At 57.1% G+C, this 24,761-nt stretch overlaps 1 protein-coding gene across 2 annotated transcripts in view; it reads right to left on the bottom strand.

The window, feature by feature from the left end:
* Positions 1-24,761, bottom strand: part of SHROOM2 (shroom family member 2) — a 104,988-nt gene that overhangs the window by 36,182 nt on the left and 44,045 nt on the right. For both annotated transcript variants that reach the window (XM_054581041.1, XM_054581042.1), the window contains exons 2-4: positions 18,312-18,463; positions 6,229-6,360; positions 1,120-3,430 (exon numbers count right to left, since the gene is read on the bottom strand). In XM_054581041.1, coding sequence (XP_054437016.1) covers positions 1,120-3,430; positions 6,229-6,360; positions 18,312-18,463 — 2,595 coding nt within the window. The remainder of the gene's footprint in view (positions 1-1,119; positions 3,431-6,228; positions 6,361-18,311; positions 18,464-24,761) is intronic.

Genomic DNA, 24,761 nt, shown 5'->3' with positions numbered 1-24,761 from the left:
GCGTGGGACTCTCAGCGGTCGTGCTGCACAGGCCACAGGCCACAGGTCACAGGCCACAGGCCACAGGCCAGGGCCCCGGCGGGGCAGGACACCACGCTCCCAGAGCCCACGGGCCTTCCGGAACCCGGACTCCACGGGGACAGGCCTGTCTCTCTCACGCACACACACCCAGAGTGCTGCATGTTATTAATTTTGCTGCTGGTTCTTTTTAAGAGACCGCAGCTGGGGCTGCTGCAGGAAATTCCTGAGCATACAGAAATGGGGGTTCAAGAGGCCAAAAAAGCAGAGACGGGGGAGAGACGCTATCGACGTGGAAGTACAGACACACGTATGGAGCCTTCAGGACAACCTTGACCAACAAAAGTCGGACCTTAAAAAGGCTGCGATGCTGTACAGTGTAATGTGGTGTTTTTAAATTACATTGGCCTGAAGCAACCTTTAAAAATATTTGCCAAAAAAAAAACACAAAACCCAAAAAACCCCTAAAAAGAACAGATACTGAAAATATTAAATGACATCCACGTTTGAAAAGTGGCTCCTGTTCGTTTTGTTAAGCCTTGATGTAACACACCAGTTTTCACTTCCGAGGACAACTTACCGTTTTCCGGTTTCCTCCCAGGTCTTCATTTTGTTATTAAGAAGTGGGGAAAACCTAACAGGGGCAAAGGAGACAGCGGAAGCGAGGGATGGCAACAACGGGGCTGGGGACTCGCGGCGAAATGTCGGCACCTGAAATTGGCATCCGCCTGGCCGGGTGGCTCGGCTGGTTGGAGCATCGTCCCGTGCACCCAAATAGGTTGCAGGTTTGATCCCCGGTTGAGGCGCATACAGGAGGCAACCGACCGATATTCCTCTCTCCCCTGCCGCCCCTTCCTCCCTCTAAAACCAGTAAATACATATCCTCAGAAGAGGACGAGAAAACATTTTTGTGAGCGTTCCGACGTCACCCCGGGCCCCTTGCGCACAAGTTCACGGTGGAAGAACCAGAGCACATCAATGCTCCCGTGACTGGGGACAGGCCATGGCGATGCTGGGCTGTACTTTTTTGGGTGGGGGGTGCCCTCACGGGCCTTCAGACAGTGATGGGGCGACTCTAGCCGAGCGGAGCGTGCCACTTACCTGCTTGTAGAGCTCCGTGGATGGCGATGACCGCGACCGCTCGTGCACGTGCTGTAGCCTCTCCTCGGGACCCAGGCCCGCGTCCAGGATGTCATCGGCCGAGTGGTACCGCCCCGCGGCCCTGGCTTCCGGGACCCTCCTCTGCGTCCTCCAAGAGGCCTGGTACTCCGCGAAGGTGCCGAGCCTCTGGGGCGCTTCCGACGCCCCCGGCCTTGCCGCCTTCCTGGGTCCGCCAGCGTTTTCTCCGAAGGAGGTGGCGCGGGCCCTCTCCTGGGGACCCTGGTCCCCACGGGCTCCGGCCCACGGCCTGTCCGACCTCTCCTTCGGGCCTCCGGGGAGTGCGTGCCTCGGGCCGGCCCTCTGTGGAACCGGCCTGCTGGTTTCCTCAAAAAACTTCCACCTGTCGGCGAAGGTCCCCACAGTGTCCTCAGGGTGCGGGCGGGGGCGGCCCCCCGCCGAGAGCCCCACCTCATTCATCTTCTCCGGCTCTGAGTACGACTTCAGTTTCTGCTCCATTGTGAACCGCCTGCGGCCCCCGATCCGGGCCACGTGGGGCACACCCCCTCCGGCCGAGGGCGGCCTGGCAGGGCCTGCCTCGCAGGCGTGCGGCGTGGGTTCTGGGCGGTGGTTCCCGGCCCTGGGTTCTGGTGACCCAGCGTAACGGTCCGCCGGGCTGGGGTCCAGGTCGCGGCGCTTAAACGACGTGGCCCGCAGGACGCGGGCTTGGGCCTCCTTCAGGTGGTCCTTATAGGTGCCCGGGAAGGACGGTTCTGGGGTGGCGGCCCCTCGCCCGCCGCTGGTGTCCCCCTCAGCCTCGTCGGGCCCCGCCAGGGTGACGGTGCTCTTGCTCTTCTGTAGGTTGGCTCGCCGCTGCTGGATCTCGTTCCGCAGGGTGGTGGCGAACCGGTCGCTCCTCCGCGTGGGTTTGCCCACCTGGGCATCAAAGGGCGGGGGCCTCTCGGAGCCCCCCTCCTGGCCGTCTGCCGGCCGCCGGGTCCCCTCCTGGGTCAGCGAGTGCAACATGGGCGTTTTGTGAGCAGAGATCTTGCCGCTTTCCCCACCGGCCCATCGGAGGCCGTCGGCGACTGGCTGAACGCTGGCTCGGTCCCCGTGGCCGCCCCGCTGCAGATCTTCCATCCCCGAGGAGTGGCCCCCGACTCCTCTGTCCCCTGGGGCACCCCTCTCCCCGTGCTGGGGGAGGTGACCGCGGGGTTTCTGGCCGGCCAGGTGTGGGGCGGGACAGTCCAAGGCACCCAGAGGCGAGCCGCAGCGCCAGTGGCCGTCACGGACCTGTGACACCTGAGGGTTGCCCTGCAGCCCCTGTCGCGCGCTCACGGAACGGGAGTGGCTCTGCCGGTCGGTGGCGCCGGGCCACCTGGCCTGAGAGAGGCTGTCGTCCTGCCAGTGCTGGGCGGGAGCCTCCGGACGAGCCCCGGCGAGGGCCCCCGGGCCCTCGTGGAAGAAGGGGCTCTCGTCGCTGTCCTGGCGCGGGTGCTGGCAGCCGTGGCAGGACGGCGGGCAACGCACGTCGCTGCTGGACAGAGAGGCCTGGAGCCGGCTGGGGGCCCCGTGGCAGGCGGACGGCCAGCCGCCGTCCAGCTGCGCCTCCGCGGCACAGCCCGAGCTCCCCGGGCTCCTGCCGTCCCCGGGGCGCGCCGGCCTCCGCGGCGGGTCGGCGGGCTCTGCCCTCCAGTCGCCGCGGGGCTGAGCCCGCATCGGGGCCGCTTCTGAGAACGGAGGGCCCTGCGCCTTCTCGTGGCTCTTGGTGGCCGCGAAGCTATCGCTGCGCAGAGGGGGAGGCGGCGGGGGAGGGGACGCAGGGGCTTTCTTCTTATCAGGGACATACCAGACGGGCCCGAAGCTGGACCTCCCCGACGTGGGCAGCTTGGGCTCGGGCCCGTCCTCCGGCCTGGGGCTGCTGCGGCTGCCGCTGTCACCGGGCACCCTGGGTACAAAGTGCCCCGGCCTGTCCTCCGGGCCCTGAGGGTCCTGCCGGCCGCCGGCCGGCCGCGAGGCCTCCCACAGGCCCACTTTGTAGAGGATGTTCTCCGTGGACGAGGCGTCGGCCTTGGGCAACGTGTGGTCGGGCGTGCTGCAGCTGGTGGAGAAGGAGCCGTAGGCCGAGTCCCGCTTGCCTGGGCCGCCCAGGCGGTCGATGCTGCTGTTGGACTTGGCGGCGGAGAGGCGGCCGGAGGGGTAGGGCTGGGAGGGCGGGTCCAGGCTGTCCACGCTGCCCAGCGAGCTGAAGTGGCCCGAGCCGCGCTGCAGGCTGGTCTGCTCCCACGCGCCCGACAGGTCCTGGGAGGACGCGCTGGGGACGAGAAGAACCACAGGGACAGCGCATTTTAGAGGCGTGTCCACAAAGGGAAGACCGCCACCGCGCGGCGAACGCAGCTGGCCCCCCAGGGGCGCCTCGGTGCCCGGCGGCGACAAGGCTCCCTGGAGGGAGGCGGGGGGGCACCCAGAGGGCCTGGAACGTGACCATGGCCCACCCGGGGTTCTCGCACCTCAAAGGGCGGCAGCACGCGGGCTGCCACCGGGTCCTAAAAGCACCTTCCCGTGCTGGTAGTCCCGTTCGGGACAGCGCTGGGCAACCCGAAGCCCGTGAGCTTCACACGGTTTTTAGGTTTTCTAATGGTTGCGGGTCGGGCGGGCCCTGTGGGATCCAAACAATATTATTTCATGACCCACGGAAATGATAGGAAGTTCCAGTCCCCACGGTCGCAAAGCCAGCCTGGTGGTAACAGTCACTGCTGCTCTGCAGCACGGTGCCAGGCTCCTTGTGAGCGACAGGTGAGGGGCCGAAAAGCGGAAGTTCAGAGCCTCCCAGTCCCAAACCCAGTATTAAAGTAGCAACAGCACACTGTCAACTCACGGCCTGTGCAGCGCCGGGCGGGGGACTCCGGCGACGGACTTTACCGGTGCCACCCAAGGCCGCCGGGCGCAGCTGCCTGACGAAACCCCGCGGTTCCCTGAACACCGCAAATGCAGGGCCTGACTAGGGTGCGGTCTACGGGGAGGACGGGCAAACTCGGGTGCAGCACAAGCACCGCGATCCACGGTTAACTCAGAAATGAACGCCGCCGCGAGGTCGTAACCGGGCAGCGGTGAGGCCTGCAGCTCTCAATGGTGAAACTGTATCCGGGCACGCGAAAGGCTTTCCTTGGAGCTCAACACAGCTGGCACGTTCGTGCTTCAAGGTTCAAACAGAACAAGGCAAACAAGCAAGCAAGCAAGCAAGCCCCCCGCCCCCCCGGGCTCCGGGAGGATGCGGAGGTCCCCGATGAGAACGGAAACCGCGTGAGCAGGAAGAGTAACGGAGTGCAGGGTTCTGGCTCTGCCGCCTGAGGGGGGTGGTTTGCGTTCCCCTCCCTTTCCTGCAGGGACAACCTGGGACCCTTCGCCGAAAGGGAGCCTGTCCTCTCCACCCGCCCACCCACCGTCCTGACCTGACTTTTCCAGGGGCTCCTACGTCCAAGGACATAAACAACGGGGAAGAGCTGCCTGCACGCAGACGTGGCCGCACGCCTGTTTCTCCGCTCTGGAAACCACCCACTGTGGGCGTAACGCAGACCCTAGAACGCGGGGTCGGCTCCCTCAGGAATTACACGGCCCGCTTCCCACTGCGGTTTGCCCACTCGGCTGACTGTGCGGTTTTCAGAAGCGCCCCGGGCTCCCGTGGCCGCCCTCTCCTGCCGCGTTCAGGAGCGCCTGCTGCGTCTGCACACACGGCCCTCACTGCACCTGAGCCCGCTGCAGTTCGGCAGCGGGCGGGTGCCACCAGCCCCAAACGGATCTGGACCTGCGCGTGGGAGCTCCACACACACATGCATGCAGGCACACACGTGTACAGACACGCATGCACATATAGACATACTCCGATGCACACATAACACGTGTGTGCACAATATGCATGCACATTCACAGGCATGCAACAGGAGCAAACAGATACACGTGTGTACAGATGTGTGTGCACTCACACATGCCTAAACAAATGCAGATAACACATGTACAGATGTGCATGCACTAGTATGTGCCTGTACACACATGTATAAACAAATGCACACATTGGTACACGTGGGCAGACATGCATGCACACTCATACATGCACTAACATGCATACGCAAACGCAGGTACACCTGTATACAATGTGTGTGCGCTTGCACATGTACACACGTGTGCATAAACAGATACATGTGTACACCAATCGGCATGCACTCACACGTGTGCACATATGCATAAAGGTGCACCTAGGTGTGTGCGCGCACACACAGACCGCCATACTCATACGTGTGTGCACACAGGCATACACACATGCATGCACAGACATAGAGGTGCGCATGCACACACAGAAGAGGCACAGCATGACTATCGTTGTGACGGTGCTCCTTCTAACAGGACACTAGGGAGGACCCTGGCTACTCCGCTGAGGGGCCAGCGCCCTGTGACGAGCAGCAGCCTCTTGCAGCACCACCGCCCGGGGGACCGTCCCCTGCTCGCCGGGCATTAGCCTTCTCACCCTGATGTGCGGTGCCAGGGAGGCCAGGACACCCAGCAGCTCCTGCCCCCAACCCACGGAGGCCACCTCCTCTGTTTCCCACTTCGTGAGGAGCCACTGGCGGGCCCAAGAGTGGTCACCACCCGGGCCTGGGGGCTCTGAAGCCCCTGGCTTCCCCGCCTCCACAGGGGCACCTGGGGGAGCTTTGGCGCAACACACCTGCTCAACCCACCTCACTCCAGCCTTCCCATCCCCAGGTAAACACCTCCAACGCAGGGTGTGGCTGTGGGCACGGGGTGGCTCCCAACCAGCAGCTCCGCTGGCCCAAGGCCTTCAGCCCCAGGCTGTTGATGCACCCATCAAACCAGGGAAATGCAAAGCCCACTGTCCGTCCTTGCTCTTGGTGCTCCAGGGTTTGTTTCCAAGTTCCGCACCCCTGCCTGTACGGTGCACGGATTTAGAGAGTCCTACCCGCCACGGGGTGTCACTCAATGGCCCATTCTCATTTGCAAAATGACATCAGTGACAGCCAGGCAGACACCGGCGCGAGGGGCGTCAGGGCCGCGCGCAGAGCCTGACGCTGCCCCTGCCAGCGGGAAGCGCGCGCCTACCTGGCGTGGTGGCGGCCGTGCCAGGAGGGGCAGGCGCCGGCGGAGGCCAGCTGACAGGCGGCCGTCTCGGGGTGGCTGTCGGAGAACTTGGTGGCGTGCCAGGAGTGGGGCCTCCAGCTCAGCTCGTTCCTCCTGAAAGAGAGAGCAGGAGACTCAGGGACGTCACGTGCACCCAGCTGCTTCTGCTTGGCTCTGGGCACGGACGCTCTGCGTAAACTTCTCTTACCCCAGAGCAGAGTGCTGATCGCAGACTCCCAGCGCGGAGCCGGCCCTTATTCTTCTAATGTATTCTAGCTACGGAAACCTTGCCCTTCCCTCCCACGCTAACATCGCAGACAGAACCTCCTAGCTTTCCTGTTTCGGCACAGCTTTGCACGGGCCCTGGCCCTCCTTGCGACCAAGCACCAGGGCTGCAGAAAAGCAGGCAGCGTCCCCAGCACGGCTGGGTCCCCGTTTAGACGGCTTCTGTTTATTTACTGACCGGACTAAGTGTGGCTATGTTGCAGTTAACCAAGGTGAGCCGACATACACGGCTCTAAGCCTGTCGGGCTGTCTGGGATGTGAACCACAGGCCCCATCCCGGGGTTCGGGGTGCTCTTGTTCCTCAGGTCCAGCCTGGGGCTTCTGAACGTGGTATGAGCCTGCCCCACCCTTCACGCCTCAGTCCCTACCATCCCATGGGTGGCCTGTTTGTTTTCTGGCCACACCTTCCCAGGTGTGGCAGGTGTGGCCAGGTGTGGCCGTGTGCCCAGGTGGCTCTCCCTCCAGCTGCCGTGGGAACCTAATGGAGCCTGCAGGCACCCAGCACTTCGAGGCGTCAGTTTAGGACGGCAGCATGAGCTTCCCAGTGCCCAGCAGGCAGCCCGAGGGCAGAGCCTCTCCAGGTCCTTCGGGGGGATCACGCCTTCTCCCCAGCCGGCAAGAGCATTAAAGGACATCAGGCAATAAAGGACGTTCGAGGGAAAACCAAAAAGCACTTCGAACGTAAACCGCCTGACAACTCCGGTCATTGACGAGGGAAATACCAATGCGCTGACTTGATAGTTTTCCATGAGCTAAACGGAAAGGGAAACATAAAGCAGACGAACACGTCACACCGCAGAGGTGAAGGGGTGGCAGACCCAAGGCTGGACCTTGTGGCATCTCCCGAGATCCTCGCAAGGAAGGTCCTGGCCACGGGCAGTGCATTCTCAGGCGGCTTTCTCCGCACTAGGATATCCACACCTGCGTTCACCTTCCTTCAGAGTTAGTTAATGAAGGCAATCGGTGAAGCTGGTGGAAACAGAAGGCAAAGGGACGAGACGGCTTGCGGGGAGAAAATGCCTTACAGCTGGGCCAGGGCTGGGGCGACTGATCCGGGGCTGCAGGGGAAATGTCGTTCTTCCCGTTACAAAGCTCACGCACAGACCCATGTGTCTGTTCAAGACGACACCGCGGCCCTGGCCGGGTGGCTCCGTTGGTCCAAGCGTCGTCCCATGTACCAAAAGGCTGTGGGTTCGATCCCCCGTCAGGGCGCATCCAGAAGGCAATGCAAAATAATGTGTTTGTCTCTCACATCCATGTTTGTCTTTCTCCCTTTCTCCGTCTCTAAAAATCAATAAACAGATCCTTGGGTGATGCTTTTTTTAAAAAGTACTTTTATTTATTCATTTTCAGACAGCGGAGAAGGGAGGGAGACAGAGGGAGAGAAACATCCCTGTGTGGTTGCCTCTCACGTGCCCCCCCACCAGGGACCTGCCCCACAGCCCAGGCCTATGCCCTGACTGGGAATCGAACCAGCGACCCCTTGGTTCCCAGGCCAGCGCTCAATCCACTCAGCCACACCAACCAGGTCATTTTTAAAGAATTAAAAAATAATAAATAAAAGAAGGCATCGATCAACAGTTACAGTGCTAATCACAGCTATTTTTTTTTAAAAAAAGAGTCAACAAAGGAAAACCCAACGGGAAGGGTTAGACCTACCAGACATAACTGAGGATGCCACATGCCCTGGGGAACAGTGAAATTTCCCTAAAAGATATGCGTTTTTGTCAACTGCTCTGAACGCCCTAGCACAGAACGAAGGCATCTGGGGACTGGCGAAGACGTCCGCCGCTCTGTGGGCCAAGACCCCTGAGGCCTGAAAGGGCCGGACTTATGCTGAGAAGAGACAGAAGGCCCCTCAGCAAGTGCGGGCCGGTCTCTGTCACCATCCTGTGACATGCGGGAGAGGAAAGCTCCGGGGACAGAGAGGTCTGGTGCCACCTAGCGTTCTCACACACTCATCGCCCCTCGGTCAGTTTCACAGCCGCTGATGTGGCAGGTTTAGGACCCTTCTGTCCCCAACACTGAGGTGTTTCTTCCCACACACACCAGTCGGGTGGCTTTAAACCCCCAGTCCCTGGAGATGCGGGGGCTGGGAGGAGCACACACGTGGGCCACACGACATGCCAGGCGGGGGCGGGGCGGGAGCCCTGCCACGTCACGGAGCTGCGAGCACCGGACAGGAACGGACGCACCGGGCTAGTGCCGCAAACCGCAACGGAACCGGTCATGCCCTCGGTCTGGCCAGGCCAGGCCCTTCCACGGCTGGGAGACACACCCCCGTGGGGACTATCCAAGAGGAATGGATGGATGGATGGATGGATGGATGGACAGGTGCATGAGAGGGAGGGCCACTCCCGAGACAGGCAGACCAAAGGCTGGGGCAGCGGCAGGTCAGTCCCTCCAGCCCCGGAGGGAGGCGAGCACAGCTCGACCCAGACACCAGGTAACGGGACGAGTCCACAGCCACGCCCCTCGGGCACCCGGTCATCTCCGTGTCTCCGTGAGTCTTATTCCAATGGCTGCTGAGGCCTGTAATCTTACTGTCAAAAACAGGGAACACCTAAAAGCTGAGAGGCCCACCCTGGCTGCGCCGTCCAGGCAGTCGGAGCATCCTCCCCGTACGCCGAGGTTGAGGGTGCTACCCCCGGGCGGGGCTCAGCAGATAAATGCCCGCATAAGCAGAACAACAAACAAATGTTTCTCTCTCTCTCTCTTCTCCCCCTCACATCAACAAAAAAGAAATTTCTGAATGAAAACAAATTAAGAGGCCAGTAAGACGACAACAGGGAATCCCCCGTGACTCAGGGACCACCGAGAACACGTCCCTCTGCGAGAACACGTCCCTGTGCGAGAACATGTCCCTCTGCGAGAACACGTCCCTGTGCGCGGTTCCCTCTGGGTGTGTTTCCATGGCGGGCACTGTCCTGCATCCATTGGGGGTCGCCCTCGGCCGGCCGCCCGAGGGCCGTGCGAGCGTCCTCCCAGCCCCTGGCCGCTCTTCCAAAACGCACCCGTTCATCAGCACGGAGGATCCTGTCACCGAATCACCAAAAAGCCACGGCACTGACTGCATGTTAGGTATTCCCGCGTTCCAGGGAAAACGACGCGTTCTCAGGAGGGCGCGCCCGGCACCTCGCCCACAAACGGCACACCAAAGCGAATCTCCATCCACGTCAATTGTCAGAAATAACGGTAAGGGGGTCAAACATACGGTGAGGGAAGATGGGACACTCTGGTCAGTGGGCGCGCGATGCCACAGACAGATGAGCGATCACAGAATTGGACCCTTGACACCGATAAAGTTGAATTAACCCACGTCACCCCCATGCATTTACTGTAAAAACAGGAATCTTCTATGCTAGTCTTTTTTTGTTTTCTGGAAGGACGGGGTTAGATCTCAGATCCGTAACAATGCCAGGGTGACACTCAAGAGTCAAGGACACCCGGTCCAGACGTGAAAATGCGTTTTAAACAAAATTCATTGGAAAGTGTTTCAATGAAATAGGTATCATTCACATAAAGACCAGAGCTTCCCCTCCAAAAAATAAAGATAAAACACCCCACGAGCGCTGGGTTATTCTCCTAGCCTTTTCGAAGGAGGCCGACAGGCACAGCCTCACAAAAGAAACAAGGGCTACATGAGTCCCATGAACCCGGGGGCTATGACAGTCTCCGACCGGCCGGCTGGGAGGCCACGGCGGTGAACAGGGGGGGCGGGGAAGCCTGCCAGGGCTCCGCACAGGGCAATGCAGGGGGGCCCCAGGGCTTAGGGAGGGGAGATGGTGCAGGGGGCCTGGACAGGCCATCTGTCTACTGCCTGAAAGACGGGTGTCCCTGCACCTCGCTCTGGCCAGCTCTCCTCCTCCCTCCAGAGCCTTAGCTGCTGCTCCCGGTTCCCACAGACGGAAGCTCGCGCTCCAGGTCCCTGGGCACCTGGCCCCGGGTTCTCAGGGCGCCCCCGGGCACAGCACCCCAGGCACGGGCTTGGACAGCCGGAAGGCTGGCGCATACCCCTGGTTGTCCAGACACTAGTCCCGCCCTCCCTTTTGCTGCACCATCTCTGGGACTGCCACCGTGCATCTGCCCTTGGGTCTTGAACCTGGCGCAGCCTTGGAAGAAGGGCTCGATGATCTGGTCCTCAGGAAAGACGGCGGGAGGCGAGCATCCTTCCTCCCCTCTGCCGGGCGCCATGCCGCCGGGCCCCGGGGCGCCGGGCGCAGCAGAGGGAGCCTAACCATGTGCCCGCAGTGCTTCTAAGGCACGGGACACACAGGCACACACACAGGGCAGAGCACCGGATAAATCACTCTGTGAATTCAGCCCAAGGCAGCTTCCACCCCAGCAGCCTGTTGGGGGGCTCTCTAAGGCAGAGCGTTTTCCCCCCAACAGTGGTCAGACAGGACGACGCTGTGGGCAGTGCGGTCCTGGATCCAGCCTACAGGCCTATGCAATGGGGGTCACGCAGTCCCTGCCTCGACCCGTAAGGAGAAGTCAAGAGAGATGCCAGTTCCCAAACGACCACGTCATCAGCGGACGCAAGTCATCAACACTGCCTTTCAAACGAGCACGCGGGCCAGCAGCATCCCCACGGGACGAAAGCAGTGGAGTTCCTTGGGCCTCAGGCCCCCTTTAGCAGAAAAGACCGCGTGGAAATGTCACGAGACGGGCCCAGGCAGAATGGGAGCGCAGCCAAGAGATTGTGGTTTGTCCCGTTCACTTTTACACGCTTCCCGTCCAGAAACCTGTTCATGTGAGGAAAAAAGCAGCCAAGACGATCTTACCCGCACCAGCAGCACTAAAAAGGCTTTGTCCAAACCCACGGTGTTCACAGCACTAACTGGGCTCAAGGCCACCGACACGCCTCCCGGCAACGTTGCGAAGGAGCGGGGTGTTTGCAGAGAGGCGCAAGATGCTCAAACGTGCGTGCCGCCGTTACTGTAACTAATTTTAAGAAGCCGTAAGGGCTAGCGGCAGGGCTGCGAGTCTTAGCTCTTTATAAGAACAAAGGAAAGAAAACAAGTGGACCGCTTTCTGCATGTCTTATGAGATTACACACCAGCAATGTTTTCAAAGTAACTTTTACAAACACCGCTTGCATGCCTTGCCGTGAAAAACATCTTTTGACCCGTCTCGACTTGACTTAAAATATGAAACATCTCCCATAATTAGAAGTTCGTCTCATTAAGTGCTTACGCCCTCCATGAGGTCTAAAACTGAACACAAGCAACTTTTTCCAAAATAGAAAACAATTCTGACCTACACAGTTCTTTTTCCTCCCGATGTTACTAAGACCTGTAGTGTTCTCATCCCAAGAAAAATATTTATCACTCTGCGCAGGGACAGACATTCACTAGACTCATTGAGACCATTTTGCAATATGTACATAGAGCGACTCATTATGTTCTACACCTGAAACTAATTATATGTCAATTATATCTCAATGAAAACCAATAATGGAAAACAGCCCAAACACGTCAGGGTGTCTATCCAGCATAAATCCCCAGCTTTACTCTGTTTTATCAAGAAAATAGGCGTGAGAGCAACTGACCATCATCTCCAAAATGCTTGAAATACAAACGTGCCCCGGACACTTGGACAAGTGATCTCTGACCAGCCCCCCCCCCAGCCCCGTCCCCAAGCACCCGAACCTCCCTTCAGAACGCACACTGTTTCCACCCCCAGGACGCGCGCACCAATGGCGTGGAGGGTATGGGAGAGACACCGCCTGCCACCGTCCTAGCCGTCGCTGTGCTCCAGCCGCTGCGCCGCACTGAGCTGCTTCCAGAACGTGAGGGGTGGGCCCCACGCACAGCTGCCTGCTCAGGAGAGCACCGCGGAGCCGGGCACGGGGCACACGGTGCTGGCGTGGGGGAGAAGTCGCTGCAACCTGAGGACACCAGACACTCACGCCTGCTGTAAGACACATGCTCCTAGCAAGCCCCGTGGCTGCCCCACGATCCGGCCCCCCTTTCTCAAGCGCATCACCAGCCACAACGTCTGCCCGACCCCACGGCTCAGCAGAGCCCCTCCTCGCCAGGGGTGTTAATCAGCTCCTGAACACAAGCTTGGCGGGGGTGTAATCAGGCACAGAAGGGCTTTGCAGGGGCCAGCAAAGACGCAGGAAATGACATGCATTAACCCTCTCGATAATTTGGCCCTGGCCACGCTGCTGGCTGCACCGCTGGTTCAAGAGCAAGATTGTAAAAAAAGAGTGAGATTCCCAGTGAAGTGGCAGGCAGAAGCATTGTAAACAAAACTAAAGTTACCATATGAATTCAGAAGAAAGACGGAAATCCTTGTTTATCAGCTTTACAAAATAATGTGTGAAGGGCTACTTAAAAGAAATTTTGCCCAAGGCATTTAAAACTGTCCTATCTAGGAGCTGAATGTGCGGGCGATTTGCCTCTGAAGTGAGAGAAGTGCGGGGAGGGGGGGCGGGGGGGGGTCCTCGGAGACAGCCCTCACCACAGGGACACAAGGCCGCGGGCCTCTCGCCCCTCCCCCGCAAGGGGCTTACCCCCTGGGCCACGAATCAGCAAAGGCTGCAGGCGACCCAGTTTCTGGTCTTACCCTTTTCCAAGCACATCTGCTGAAGGCAGCAGTCCAACTGCCGGCCAAAATCGCTGCCCAGGGCATCTGGGAGGATACAGGGCGCCCGGATCCACTGCAGAGCTGCCCAGCGGGGTCCCCAGGGGGCTGTGGCCTGCACACCCAGCAGAAAAGGGCAGGTGACAACCGCAGAGAGGGACGAAGAAAAGGCTGCCCTGTGCGCCCTGAACTTTCCTGCCAGGGCACCCCCCTGGCCAGGCAGAGATGGAGCAGCAAAGCGCCAGGGAGGCGAGGCAGGGCAAGGCAAGGGCGTCCTGCTCAGCCCCTCCTGCTGGGCAGACCGGTGATCCGCCGCTAGGGTGGCCATCCCTCTCCCCGACCCCCAGCCGCCTCACAGCCTCAGACACGGCCTAAGCACCCCGGCAGGAAACCTCTGTGCACTGGGTGGGGTTCCTGGTACAAAGCTTTGTTACCAGCTGACAAGGCACCGGGGAATGAAGTGCTCGCTCCTTTCTCTGGGAAAGACGCTTTGCTGGGGGGGCGTCGTGGGGGGCGGCGATCCTGTGTCTCCTAACGCATCACTCCCCCAGCCTGGCTCCCAAATGACGACAAGGTAGGCACTGCCCAGCCCTCCTGAAACCAGATGCCCAGGCTCCTCGGAGGCTCCCGGACACCAGCAAGCGCGATCCTATCCCGCCTGCTCGGCCCCTGCTCCCCACGCCCGGGGAATACCAACCAGCCTGCGGAGCGGGAGACAGAGACAGGCGGCTGTCCCGGGCCGGGGGGCAGGGCGTGGACCCCGACTCCCATTCTGTTTAAAGGGACCGAGGGCGTATTTTATACGGAGGTGCACACAGCTCTTCCCAGAACAGGCACACGTGCCCTGGCCACCCTCACGCTCAGAACTCTCACCCTACTTCCGTGTTATCAGAAGGCCACGCTGTCTTTGGGAGCCTCGAGTAGGCAGGTGTTTGAATCGGATTCAACACGGCTCATTTATGACTGGGCCACAGTTTTGGGTAAGGGTACATATGATACATCTGTGTTGGTGGCTTGCTCGATGAATTATTTACACAGTGCTTTTTTATAAAGGTGCCGATTTTTCAAAGAGCACACAAGCCATTTGGGAGTTTTATGTAAAATGCTAGAAAATGCTTATAACCTAGGCCCTGGCCGGGTAGTTGAGTTGGTTAGAGAGCATCGTCCAATATGCTAAGGTTGCGGGTTCGATCCGTGAACAGGGCACATACAAGAATTAAGCAATGACTGCATAAGTCAGTAGAACAACAAATCTCTCTCTCTCTCCGCCCACCCCTCCCTCTTTCCAAAGTCAATGAATCAACAAAAAGAAAACGCTAACTAACCTATGAGACACAGTCAGATGAGCAGTTGCCTGGGGGTGGAACAGAAGTGCAGGCAGATTTAAGGGGAGATTTAAATGAGACACAGCAGGAGGCGAGTCCCCAAGGTCAGAGAAACCACTTTGAAAGCACTCGGGGTGCATCTGTAGTAAGGAAAATGATAAAAGTTGGTTTGGAGTTTCAGCATCATGAGAATGCACATCTGGAGGATCCCAGCTTTGCTGCCTGCCAGCGACAGGTCCTGATACTAACTCATGAACCTAATTAACCAGTGTGGATAATTTCATTCCCATTTCCAAGCAAAGCGCCGTTTCAGACTTTTCCCCTACTCGGCAAAAATGACACCTCCATAGATTATAAAAAAATAACGCAAAATTATTTTTAAAAATTTTAAACACCTCAGTGGGTTCTGGAACAGGTGTTTGGGAAAACAAGAGAACAAACTGCTCAGTTGGCTTTTATGTCTTGTTATAGATATCACTCAAAATACTAACAAGATCTAAACCACAGACTCATTTCTCTGCAGGCTGCCTTCAAAGGAGCCGGAGGATGCGGGACGCAAAGGGGAGTCTACACCAAGCGCTGGCAGCCCTTCAGGGCAACGCCTGAGCCCTCAAGTCCAAGGGCGTCGCAGCTCGGTCGGCTGGCAGCCCCACAGCCTCCTCCCCTGCCTCCCACCCCCTGATTTTGTGCTCGGCACTGAACCCAGATGGTCTACATTTACACGCTTCAGTGTCTTCCTCTAGTTCAAAACCACGCTTCTAAACATAGGGAATGCTGCTCAACTTTATACCCAATGACAGAAGTGCCCATTGAAGCCATAAAACGAGTTTTTTTCACCTGTCACATTCACAAAGAGAACCAAACATCACAGAAAACAGGAGGTTGCCCTGGCTGGTGTGGCTCAGCGGACTGAGTGCCCGCCTACAAACTGAGAGGTTACCGGTTTGATTCCCAGTCAGGGCACAGGCCTGGGCTGTGGGCCAGGTCCCCAGGAGGGGGCTTGCGAGATGTCTCTCTCTCTCTCTCTCTCTCTCTCTCTCTCTCTCACACACACACACGTTTCTTTCCGTCTCTTTCTCCCTCCCTTCCCTTCTCTTTAAAAATACATATAGCCTTTAAAAGAATAAAAATAAACGAAGTTACTCTTAGAATCAATTGTAGCAGGCATTCCAACATCCACTCCGAAGAGTCGCTCTTTTTCTTGATCACAGTGCAATAAAGAAGCCTCCGGTGGGGGCTGCTCAACACAGAATGTGATGCCACACTGACGGCTTCTGGGACCAGGCCTCCTGGTGACTCCTATGGGCACAGGCGCCCCGAGCCCCAAACGCTTCTCCCCCTCAAAAATGCAAGGAGCCCTGGCTGCGCAGCTCAGTCCCTTGGAGCATCATCCCGTACACCCAAAGGTTGCAGGTTCGATCCCTGCTCAGGGTGCATACAGGAAGCAACCCATCGATGTTTCTCGCTCTCTCCCCCACCTTCTCTTTCTCTCTCTTTCTCCCCCTTCCTCTGTCTCTAAAAGTCAGTTTAAAATAAATAAGTAAATAAATAAATACTAGGGATTTTAAAACAAAAATGCAGGAAGCTTGATATTTTATGCTATAGCAAAACACACACACTCCTAAACAGTAAACTTTTAACAAGGGTAAACATGGGAAACTTGTTATGTGTATTTTACCACAATTAAAAATTAACCCTTTTTTAAAAAGGGGCCAGAGCTATCAATGCATGTATAGGTTCCACTCCATTGGACTTCACAAGCAACCGCTGGCAGCATTTCTACGTGCGGATGTCTCTAATTCCTCCCCGTAACCTCCCTCTGCTGAATGTCTACAATCCCAGAAACAAGATTCTGCGTCTCCTCTCTGCCTTGGAACCGCACTGCCAAACTGCTCACGGGAAAGGCTGTCTACTATGCAGCCTCCTCTGCATCCTATCAAATAAATCCTTGTTGTCCCACAATCTCGCCAGCAGGAGGCGCTGCTGCTCTATGAGATCACTTGCGAATCAAAACCTCCTTTTTAAATGTCGATTCCTAAACCTCTTTTCACATGCTTGCTTCCTACTTACACTTCTCACGTTAGGAACTGCCAATCTGTGGCTCCAATTCTGTTCTTTACGTCTACGACTACCACGCCAACTTTGTTGTTGTTATACACCTGCTCTTTGGACCCTAGAATAAGACCTGCCATCGCCCAACATTTTGCTTGACCTTATTAGCTGCAGCGGTGGGGAGATTCTTGTGTCCTGATTCTGTCCCCCAGGTGTCAACGGCTCCGTCTGTGTTATTGGCCGTGGCCGACCGGGGCTGGGCAGTGTCTCACGGACAGGGGGTCCTGAACAAACGCCTGGGTGTCAGGATCCCAATCAGATCCCCTGTGAGGTGCGTCCGGGTGCCGTGCAAGTTGATCTGATTCAAAAAACCCAAGTGCTGTATTCGCTCTTGTGCACCAAGCTCTATTGTAAGCAACCCCATGTTGGCCTACGGCAACAACTAAGCTGCCACCTTCCCTGCCGAAGAGACAACTTTGTCCCCACAGGCTCCGTGTTTGGGGGGCTCTGGCAGCGCGACCACAGAGACAAGAGGGGAGAGAGAAGAAGAGGGGCCCTCAATCAGACTGGGGGTTGGAGAACGCTCCCCAGAGATGGTTTGTAACTCCTCTTACCTCTGAGGCCCATCCTCCCTTACTTACCTCCTCATCGCCGTCACCCTACCTGAACGCCACGGCTACCTCGCCACACTGGGACACCTGTCCTGCGTGAGGAGGCTTAATGAGGTGACCACAAAGGGGTAATTACACGCTACAGCCACACCTCTAATGCGCCATCCTCCCCGAAGCACTCCCCAAAGGCCATTCTGCGACTTTATCTTTCTGATTTACAAGGAGGAAATAAGAGAGCCTATACCCCTTAGAAATGAGTTTGGTAAAGTAATTTGGCCAAGAATGAAAGTTTTCCCTTTTTTGTGTATGAACCAGCTCCTTAAATGCTGTTTTGGTCGCCCCCTCCCCCCCAAAAAAATGTCCTTTGGGAATTTGTCCTCTGGTCTGCATTACAAAAAAATTATATCTATATCTATATAGAGATATATATCTATCTATTTTAAAGGAAGTGCTTGGGTCAATTTATTTTTTTTTAATTCACAGTCAACTTTCGAAAGACTGCAGTAATTCTGCTAAAAAAAAAAAAAGAAAAAAAGAAAAGAAAAGCTATGTTTTCCTGGGAAGTAGCCAACTACAAAGTGCACGGTGAAGACGTGTTTCTCCATGAAAGCAAGTCGCAAGTACCTCTGTGGAGTTCAGGAACACTGGCGCAGCTCCTGTGCATAGAAGCATCAAGGCCTTCATTTCCCTTGCGAACCTCCAAATCATCCCAACGTCTCCCAACGACCTAATTTCTCAGAGCCGGCCGCTCGCTCCCCCTCAGACCGCGGCGCGGCTCTGGGGACGCCCGGGAGCACCTTCCCGTCTACCTGCAGCAGCGCTCCTGTCAGCACAAGCCCCGAACCCCAGTTCCCTGCCACCTTGCGGGGGCCACAGGCAACCGCATGTCACTTCATCGGGAACAAAAGCCCAGCTTTTCTGTCTGTCTGTGCCAAGAAAATAATCCACACATCGCTAAACAAAGACACAGCGAGGCAGATTCATTTAAGAAATCAAATGAACCATCAGTCGCCACAAAAGGAATCTTTTAAAATATTTAATGCTTAATTCATCCTTGGCTGAGAGAGAATGACCTCATGTGCATGCACGCGTGCAGACGCATGTGCGCGCGCAACCGCCCACGCACACAATTGAAGTCCAAGTCAGGCTGGCCACCGCCGTCCCGTGTCTGGGTAAACGCGGCACGAGGTCCAGGTCTTACCTTTTTACCACCAGCTTCAGGGTCTTGTGGGACCCCTTCACCAGGCAAATGGCTTCCTGTCGAAACCCTGAGAGTCCGATGTCATTGATGCCCACGATCTCGTCTCCGGCCAGCAGCTTGTCCACCGCTGCCGCTTTACTTCCTTCTTCAATCTGCAACAAAGAAGCGTGTCCAGTGAGCTGCCCGAACTGGCGAAGCCGGCGCCCAAGGCTCGCCCAGGAATACAACATGCCGCCCGCCCACAGGTCCGACGCCTGACCCCGGAGGCTGCACAGTCCCCGCGCAGGTTCGGTCACCGCTGAGACGCGGGCCGCCATTCACTGAGGCAACGGGGAAGGGCACGCAACACTCACACCACACAAGCAAGCACAGCGGATCCAAACACCCTGACCCGCCGTCCAAATCTCCCTTATCCAAACAATAGCGACGCATCATTTTTATGGCTTACTAATGATTTCTCGTGCTTTAATCCTGTACCTGGTTCCATGATTTCTGAAACGGCTTCACTGAGATCTAACTCCAACACCGTGCCATTCACCCGTATCAATATCCAATATGTTCACAGACGTGAGCATCTGTCAGCACCATCGACATTAGGACATGTCGCTAACCCGAAAGAAACTGCAGACCTATGAACGGTGCCTTCCTGACGACGCCGCACCCCCCCACCCCCACCAACCACTGTCTACTCTCAGTGTCTGTGGCTTTGTCGGCCCTGGGCCTCGCCCATAAAACAAATGATACAATGTTGCATTTTGTATGGGGCTTCTTTCCTGCACAACCTTTGTGCTTTCAAGGTTCACCCCTATGGAGCGTGTGCCCGCTTCATTCCCTTCTCTGGTGGAACCATATTCCCTTGTTTAATACTCCTTGATACAGAATACGACGTTTTCTTCACCCGTTTGCCAGGCGGTGGAATCTGAGTTGTCTGTAGAGTCTGGCTACCTGCAGCTATGAACACTGGCGTACAAGTTTCTGGGTACGGGCCTGCGTTTCCCTCGGGTATAGGTCTAGCAGTGGAATGGCTGGGTCACACAGGCACTTTGGGGACGTGCCAGGCTGCCTTCGAAAGCCCCTCCCTCACCTTCCACTCCGTACCAGCACATGCAGGTGCCAATTTCCCCCATCTCTGCACCTTCCTATTATTACCTGGTTTCTTCAACCACAGTCCTTACGAGACCATTAGGCCAGGCTGTGTGTATTAAGATATTTCCTACTCAGTGCAAAACACGCATGCATGGATATGTACTGATGGATTTCCTGGAGGCTGGACTGTTACCCATTCTGAGAAATCTTGACCTTTAAATCCGCCACCTCGTTTTTCCTATATCATAGTAATCCAATTCAGTATCAATAGACCCGGCCTGTTTTCTGTGCTTGTACTTGGCAAGCGACAGCCCACGCACCTAATCCAGCCAGCTGCCCTCTTGTTTTTCGGGGTGGAGGCAAGGCAGTAAATAAAATTTTATCAGAATACAACAACATCCATCTGTTTACATACTGCTACAGGGCAGAAATGAGAAGTTTGGCCCAGAAAGCCAAAAATATTTACTACTTGGCTGGTTCCAAAAAAAACTTTGCCAACCCCTGTTTTGTACCCAAAAGCCATTATCTTTACAAACTGCTAGGAAAACTTGTGAACAAAATGAACGGTCATGAGCACAGCAGCGTCCAGTGTGCCAAGTTCACGGTGCCCCCCCACCCCCGACTGGACACCATGGCTGACCACACAGCTCGTTCAAGCCTGCACAGGCCGCTGAAACCATCGGTTTCCCTCTGAGAGTTCGTGAGCTGGAAACTAAGCCACCGACGCCGCCTTGCTTCCGAAACCTCACATTTCCCCCAAATCCCCGCCTAGGTCCGAGGACAGCAGACCTCTTGGGTACTAACGCCACCATGCACTGCATACCAACACCATCGATGAAACCGACAGCTCACGCACGCAGGAAGCCAGCTGGTTCGGCGAACAGCGGCTTTCAGAAGTCTGGGCAAGCGCATCCCAACGTAGTAATAATAGGTAGATTGGGAATGAATTTCCCCTCACCCGAGATGACCCCTGAGCCCCGCAGAGCCAAGGCGTCGGCTCCATGGGACAGAGGGGTCCCGGTTTACCATGCCCGGTGGGAGAGGCCAGGGGGCCGTCCACGGGGAGAGCTCTGTGAGCAGCTGCCCAGGGAAGGGTTGCCTACACAGTGAGTGACCCCTGGCAGGAAGTAGGGAAACACGGGGGAGCTGGGGAGAGCGCAGGAGGCCGCCAGGACAGAGGACAGAGCCAGACAGATGAGCACCAAGGACAGACCCTGGGGACCCCCACATTTAGAGGTCTGGTTGGGTGGGTGGGTGGGGGACCGGCCAAAAGTCCAGCAGGTGGAGAGAGGCTGGGTCTTGAAGGACACAGCTTGCACCTGGAAGACATGTAAAGGCCCGTGGACCAGCACTTCTCAAGCTACACCGTGCAGACCAGTCCCCCGAGGCGTCCGTGAAAACGCAGCCTCCGGTCCAGCAGGTGCAGGGGGGGCCATGCCAGCTCCCAGGAGCATCGGGGTCACAGACAGGGACGGGCCATGAGCAGCGAGCACTAGATGACCGGGACCCACGCGCGCCCTCCTTCGGGGGTGGCCGGTCAAGGACACTGTCAGGGAGCTTGTGGCCCTGCATGGGCCTTGACAGCATGCAGCTTCTGGAGAGGCAGCAGAATGCATGAGGGACAGGGGCATGTAGGGACAGCTGCCCTTCTGTGAACAGGGACCATGCTCCCCAGCGCCCCTCTACCCTTCCCCCACCTGGCGCCCTTCCCAAGAAAACGGGCCTGGGTTTGGGACAGGAAGTCGCTGGCTTGTGTTCCTCCCCTTTCGGCTTCCTCACCAAGAGAAAAGTACGTCTTTGATTTTTCCTGTGCTCCTGGGGAAAAGTCGTCGGTAAAAGAAAAAGGAGCTTTGGAAACCTCCCTTCTACCCTGTTTGCTTCATCCCATGTCTCGCCTTAGGTAGCACCGATCACACTTGAACTTGGTGAAAAACGAACCCAAACTTGGCGTGTGCTTCCCGGGGTGAGGGCTCTGCCAGCAGGGACTCTGCATCGCGCACGGCCGCGGACAGCGGTGCCAATGTGGCCGTCGCCTGGACACTGCAAAGCGAAGCCTGCACTTGGCCTTGGAACTGCTCCAGGCAGCAGCGGTCAGGAACTATTCTCAGGCTCCCTTGCTGACTCCGAAAACGTCCTCTTCAAAAAGGTGGGCGTACAGGGCCACACAATCATCGCAGGTCCACGCGGTCGGCCTGGGGGCTGCGCTGTGCCCGCGTGGGCCCAGGGCCCCTCGTGGCCACACCAGCCCACAGAGGCCGGTTGCAGTTATTCACCGCATTCGGGATGGAAAACCTGCTCTTTCGGTCCCAGACAGAGTTAAACGGCCCACAACGTACAGAAGACCTTATTGTTCATATGGAAATGTTTTCTCTGGAAACCGCCCAGGAGAAGGAAAAAGAAAAAAAGAAAAAAACAAAAACAAAACAGAGTTGATGAAAGGGTTTTTGGAACCCAGTTTTCATATTTCATTGAATACATGTTAATCAGGAATGAAGACACAGAGCCCCGGCTGGTGGCGCTCCGTGGGTTGGAGTGTCGTCCCAGACACAAGAAGGTTGGGGGTTCGATTCCTGCTCAGGGCACATATCTGCGCTGTGGGTTTCACCCCAGGTCCAGGTGTGGATAGGAGGCAACTGATCAATGTTTCTTTCTCACACAGATGCGTCTCTGTCTCTTTCCCTTCCTCTTTCTCTAAAAATCAATAAACATTTTAAAAATTTAAAATAAGATAAAAATGAAGTTTAAAAAAAGAATGATAGACCTAGAAAGGGAACAAAGCACCTTTATTCTAGCAGGGGACGAAGCTCATCGTACAGGAACTGTGCCCTGTCTCGGGCTGGGACGGACGCGGGGGACGAACAGCCTTCATGGGGAGCGAGGGCCCGTGAAAGACCAGCACAGGTCGGGGAAGACATCCCAGAGTGGGGATCAGACGCGGGACGCCTGGGCTGCCTGAGGATGGTCAGGCGGGCGGGGCGCAAACCTCTCACCTGGCCGGGTCTGAGAATAAGGGCAGAAGGCGGACCGGCAGGAACTTGACCTTGAGTCAGAATCTCGATCATATTCTGTAGGCGGCGGGGGCCTGGAGAAGGCAGGCCTGGAAGTAGGGGAGCCGCCGTATCATGCAAGCAGAGACATCTAGCGGGGAGTTTCGCAGGCGCACACACAGTGAATTTCTCCGGCCTCAGAACAGAACGGGAAGGAAGTGGATCCTGCCAGGGACCGACCGCCTTTGCACTGGACAGACACAAGGTCTCAGACCAACGCAGGGCAGAGAAAAGGAACATAAGCGAGGAGTCGAGGCCGGGGAGGACCAATGAGGCAGTTGGAAGGCAAAGCAAAGAGCCCGCGGACGGACGGTGCGCACCTTGACCCTGAGTGATGTGCCAAATCCCAGTGACCGGAGATCCCAGCGAAAAGAGGAGGAACAACTGTTAAGTCCAATATCGTATTTCAAAGCCCGCCAGTCAGGCCCGCCCTGTGCCAGCGACGACCATCCGGAGCCTGCCTCACTTTCCAGACAGTAAGACGGGTGCGTGAGGAAGCCAAGCCTCCTGGGAGCCAGTCACCGCAGGCGCATCAGCTCCGAGCCTGCTTCCCCGCGGCACCTTCCTCGCCCCCCTTGGACGCAGCTGCGGCAGAAAGGAAAGGGGACTCTTGCAGGAGGGGACCATGCTGTGAAACAACCTGGGAGCATCTCCCGTGAAAGACAAGCCCGTCGAAAACGGAACACCTGCAGCCAGACGTGTGGAGACACTAACGAACGACAATTGCCGGCCCCTCGCAGGGGCGATGGCCGCCGGACCGCCCTGGTTCCAGCACAAACGTGTCCGGGGGGGCAACCCTTGGCACCCACCAAAGGCTAACAGGCTGAAAGGAGCCAAAGATCCACCTGCAGAAAACACACTAAACCCAGAAAGCGTTGGCCTCAGGGCCCTGTCTCCTTTGTTTTTTTTTGTACTTCACCTGAGGATTTATTGATCTCAGAGAGAGAGAGGAAGAGATGGAGAGAGGAAGAAAAGGGGGCAGGGGGGAGATACACACTGATGTGAGAGAGAAATGTCCATCGGTGACCTCCCACACAGGCGGCAACCCGGGATCGAACCCGAAACCTTGTATGTGCCCTGACCAGGGACAGCCCCAGACCTCGGGGTGCACACGACGACGCTGCAGCCAACGGAACCACGCAGCCAGGACTCCTTGTACAACCCACAGGAATATTTCCCCAACTGCTTTGGAAGTGCGCGCTGTACGTAGCTCCAGGAACGAGTGTCTAAGGAGGAGGGAATCTGCCTCATCTCATCTGAAGCATAAATGTGTCCCCCTAGCCCCTGCAATGAAATCGTTTGCTCTTTGCTTATTGTTTTGGTACAACCAGAGAAGGATGGGCTATTGAATCCCGGGACTCTGGGGGTCCTGGGACGGGGGTGGGGGCAGGGGGGCCAGCCCAGCATTGCAGGCTGCAGGGAGCTGTTACGCCGACCACCCAAAGCACAGCGAAGAGCACTCCGGAGTCCCAGCCTGCATTCGCCACGTCTGGAACACGTACAATTACCTCTGTTTCCACGTGGTTTTCAGTACTTTTCCTGATGAAAACGCTGCTGGATACTCCCTCTCCCTGTCCCAGGGCACAAGCGTCCAGTGTCCCTCACGCCTTCACTAACATGCCACGGAAATCAAAATGGGGGCACGTCGTGTCCTGATATTAAAGCGTGAGTGCGTCGCACTGCTTCAGGAAGAGCTCACCGGCGCGGGACGACATCGGCGCTCCACCCCCTCCAGCAGGGGTGTCCAACCCGCGGCCGGGGGGCCACGTGCGCCCAGGATGGCCACGAGTGCGGCCCAACACGAAGTTATAAATTTCCCTAAAACATGAGGAGATTTTTTTAGTGTGATTACATGTCGCAATGTATTTAACGTGTGGCCCCAGACAACTCCTCTTCTTCCAGGGTGGCCCAGGGGCGTGAACAGGCTGGACGCGCCTACAGGGCGCTGCCCTGTGGTACCTCGGAAACGCGCTGCGGCGGCTCTTCAGAAAAGAATCACACCACCATGCCTTTGCACACTGTCGGCCTGTACGACGGTCAGAATTCTGCTCACGTGCAAAAGCCCGTGCTCCGAGCCTCCGAACCACCCGCAAAACCTCAACCACAGCAGAAAACGTCCTCTCCTCATGGTTGACCACCAAAAACAATATCAGAAAGCAAGAAAAACGAGAGGACAGTATTTTTTGAAAACCAGTAAAATACACGGAAATCCACCCAGAGGAGCGAGTCTGTATGTAGCCCGGTGCTAACCAACAGCCGCTGTGCCCTAAGAGCCTTGCAGGCCGCTTCCAGGCCCTAAAGCCCGGGTGGGAGAGGG

This window comes from Pteronotus mesoamericanus, unplaced genomic scaffold (genome assembly GCF_021234165.1).
Source record: "Pteronotus mesoamericanus isolate MK-2021 breed Mesoamerican mustached bat unplaced genomic scaffold, CSHL_Meso_final contig_65, whole genome shotgun sequence".
Taxonomy (NCBI): domain Eukaryota; kingdom Metazoa; phylum Chordata; class Mammalia; order Chiroptera; family Mormoopidae; genus Pteronotus; species Pteronotus mesoamericanus.
The sequence above is the reverse complement of the archived record's forward strand: the minus strand, read 5'-3'. Positions and strand labels throughout refer to the sequence as shown.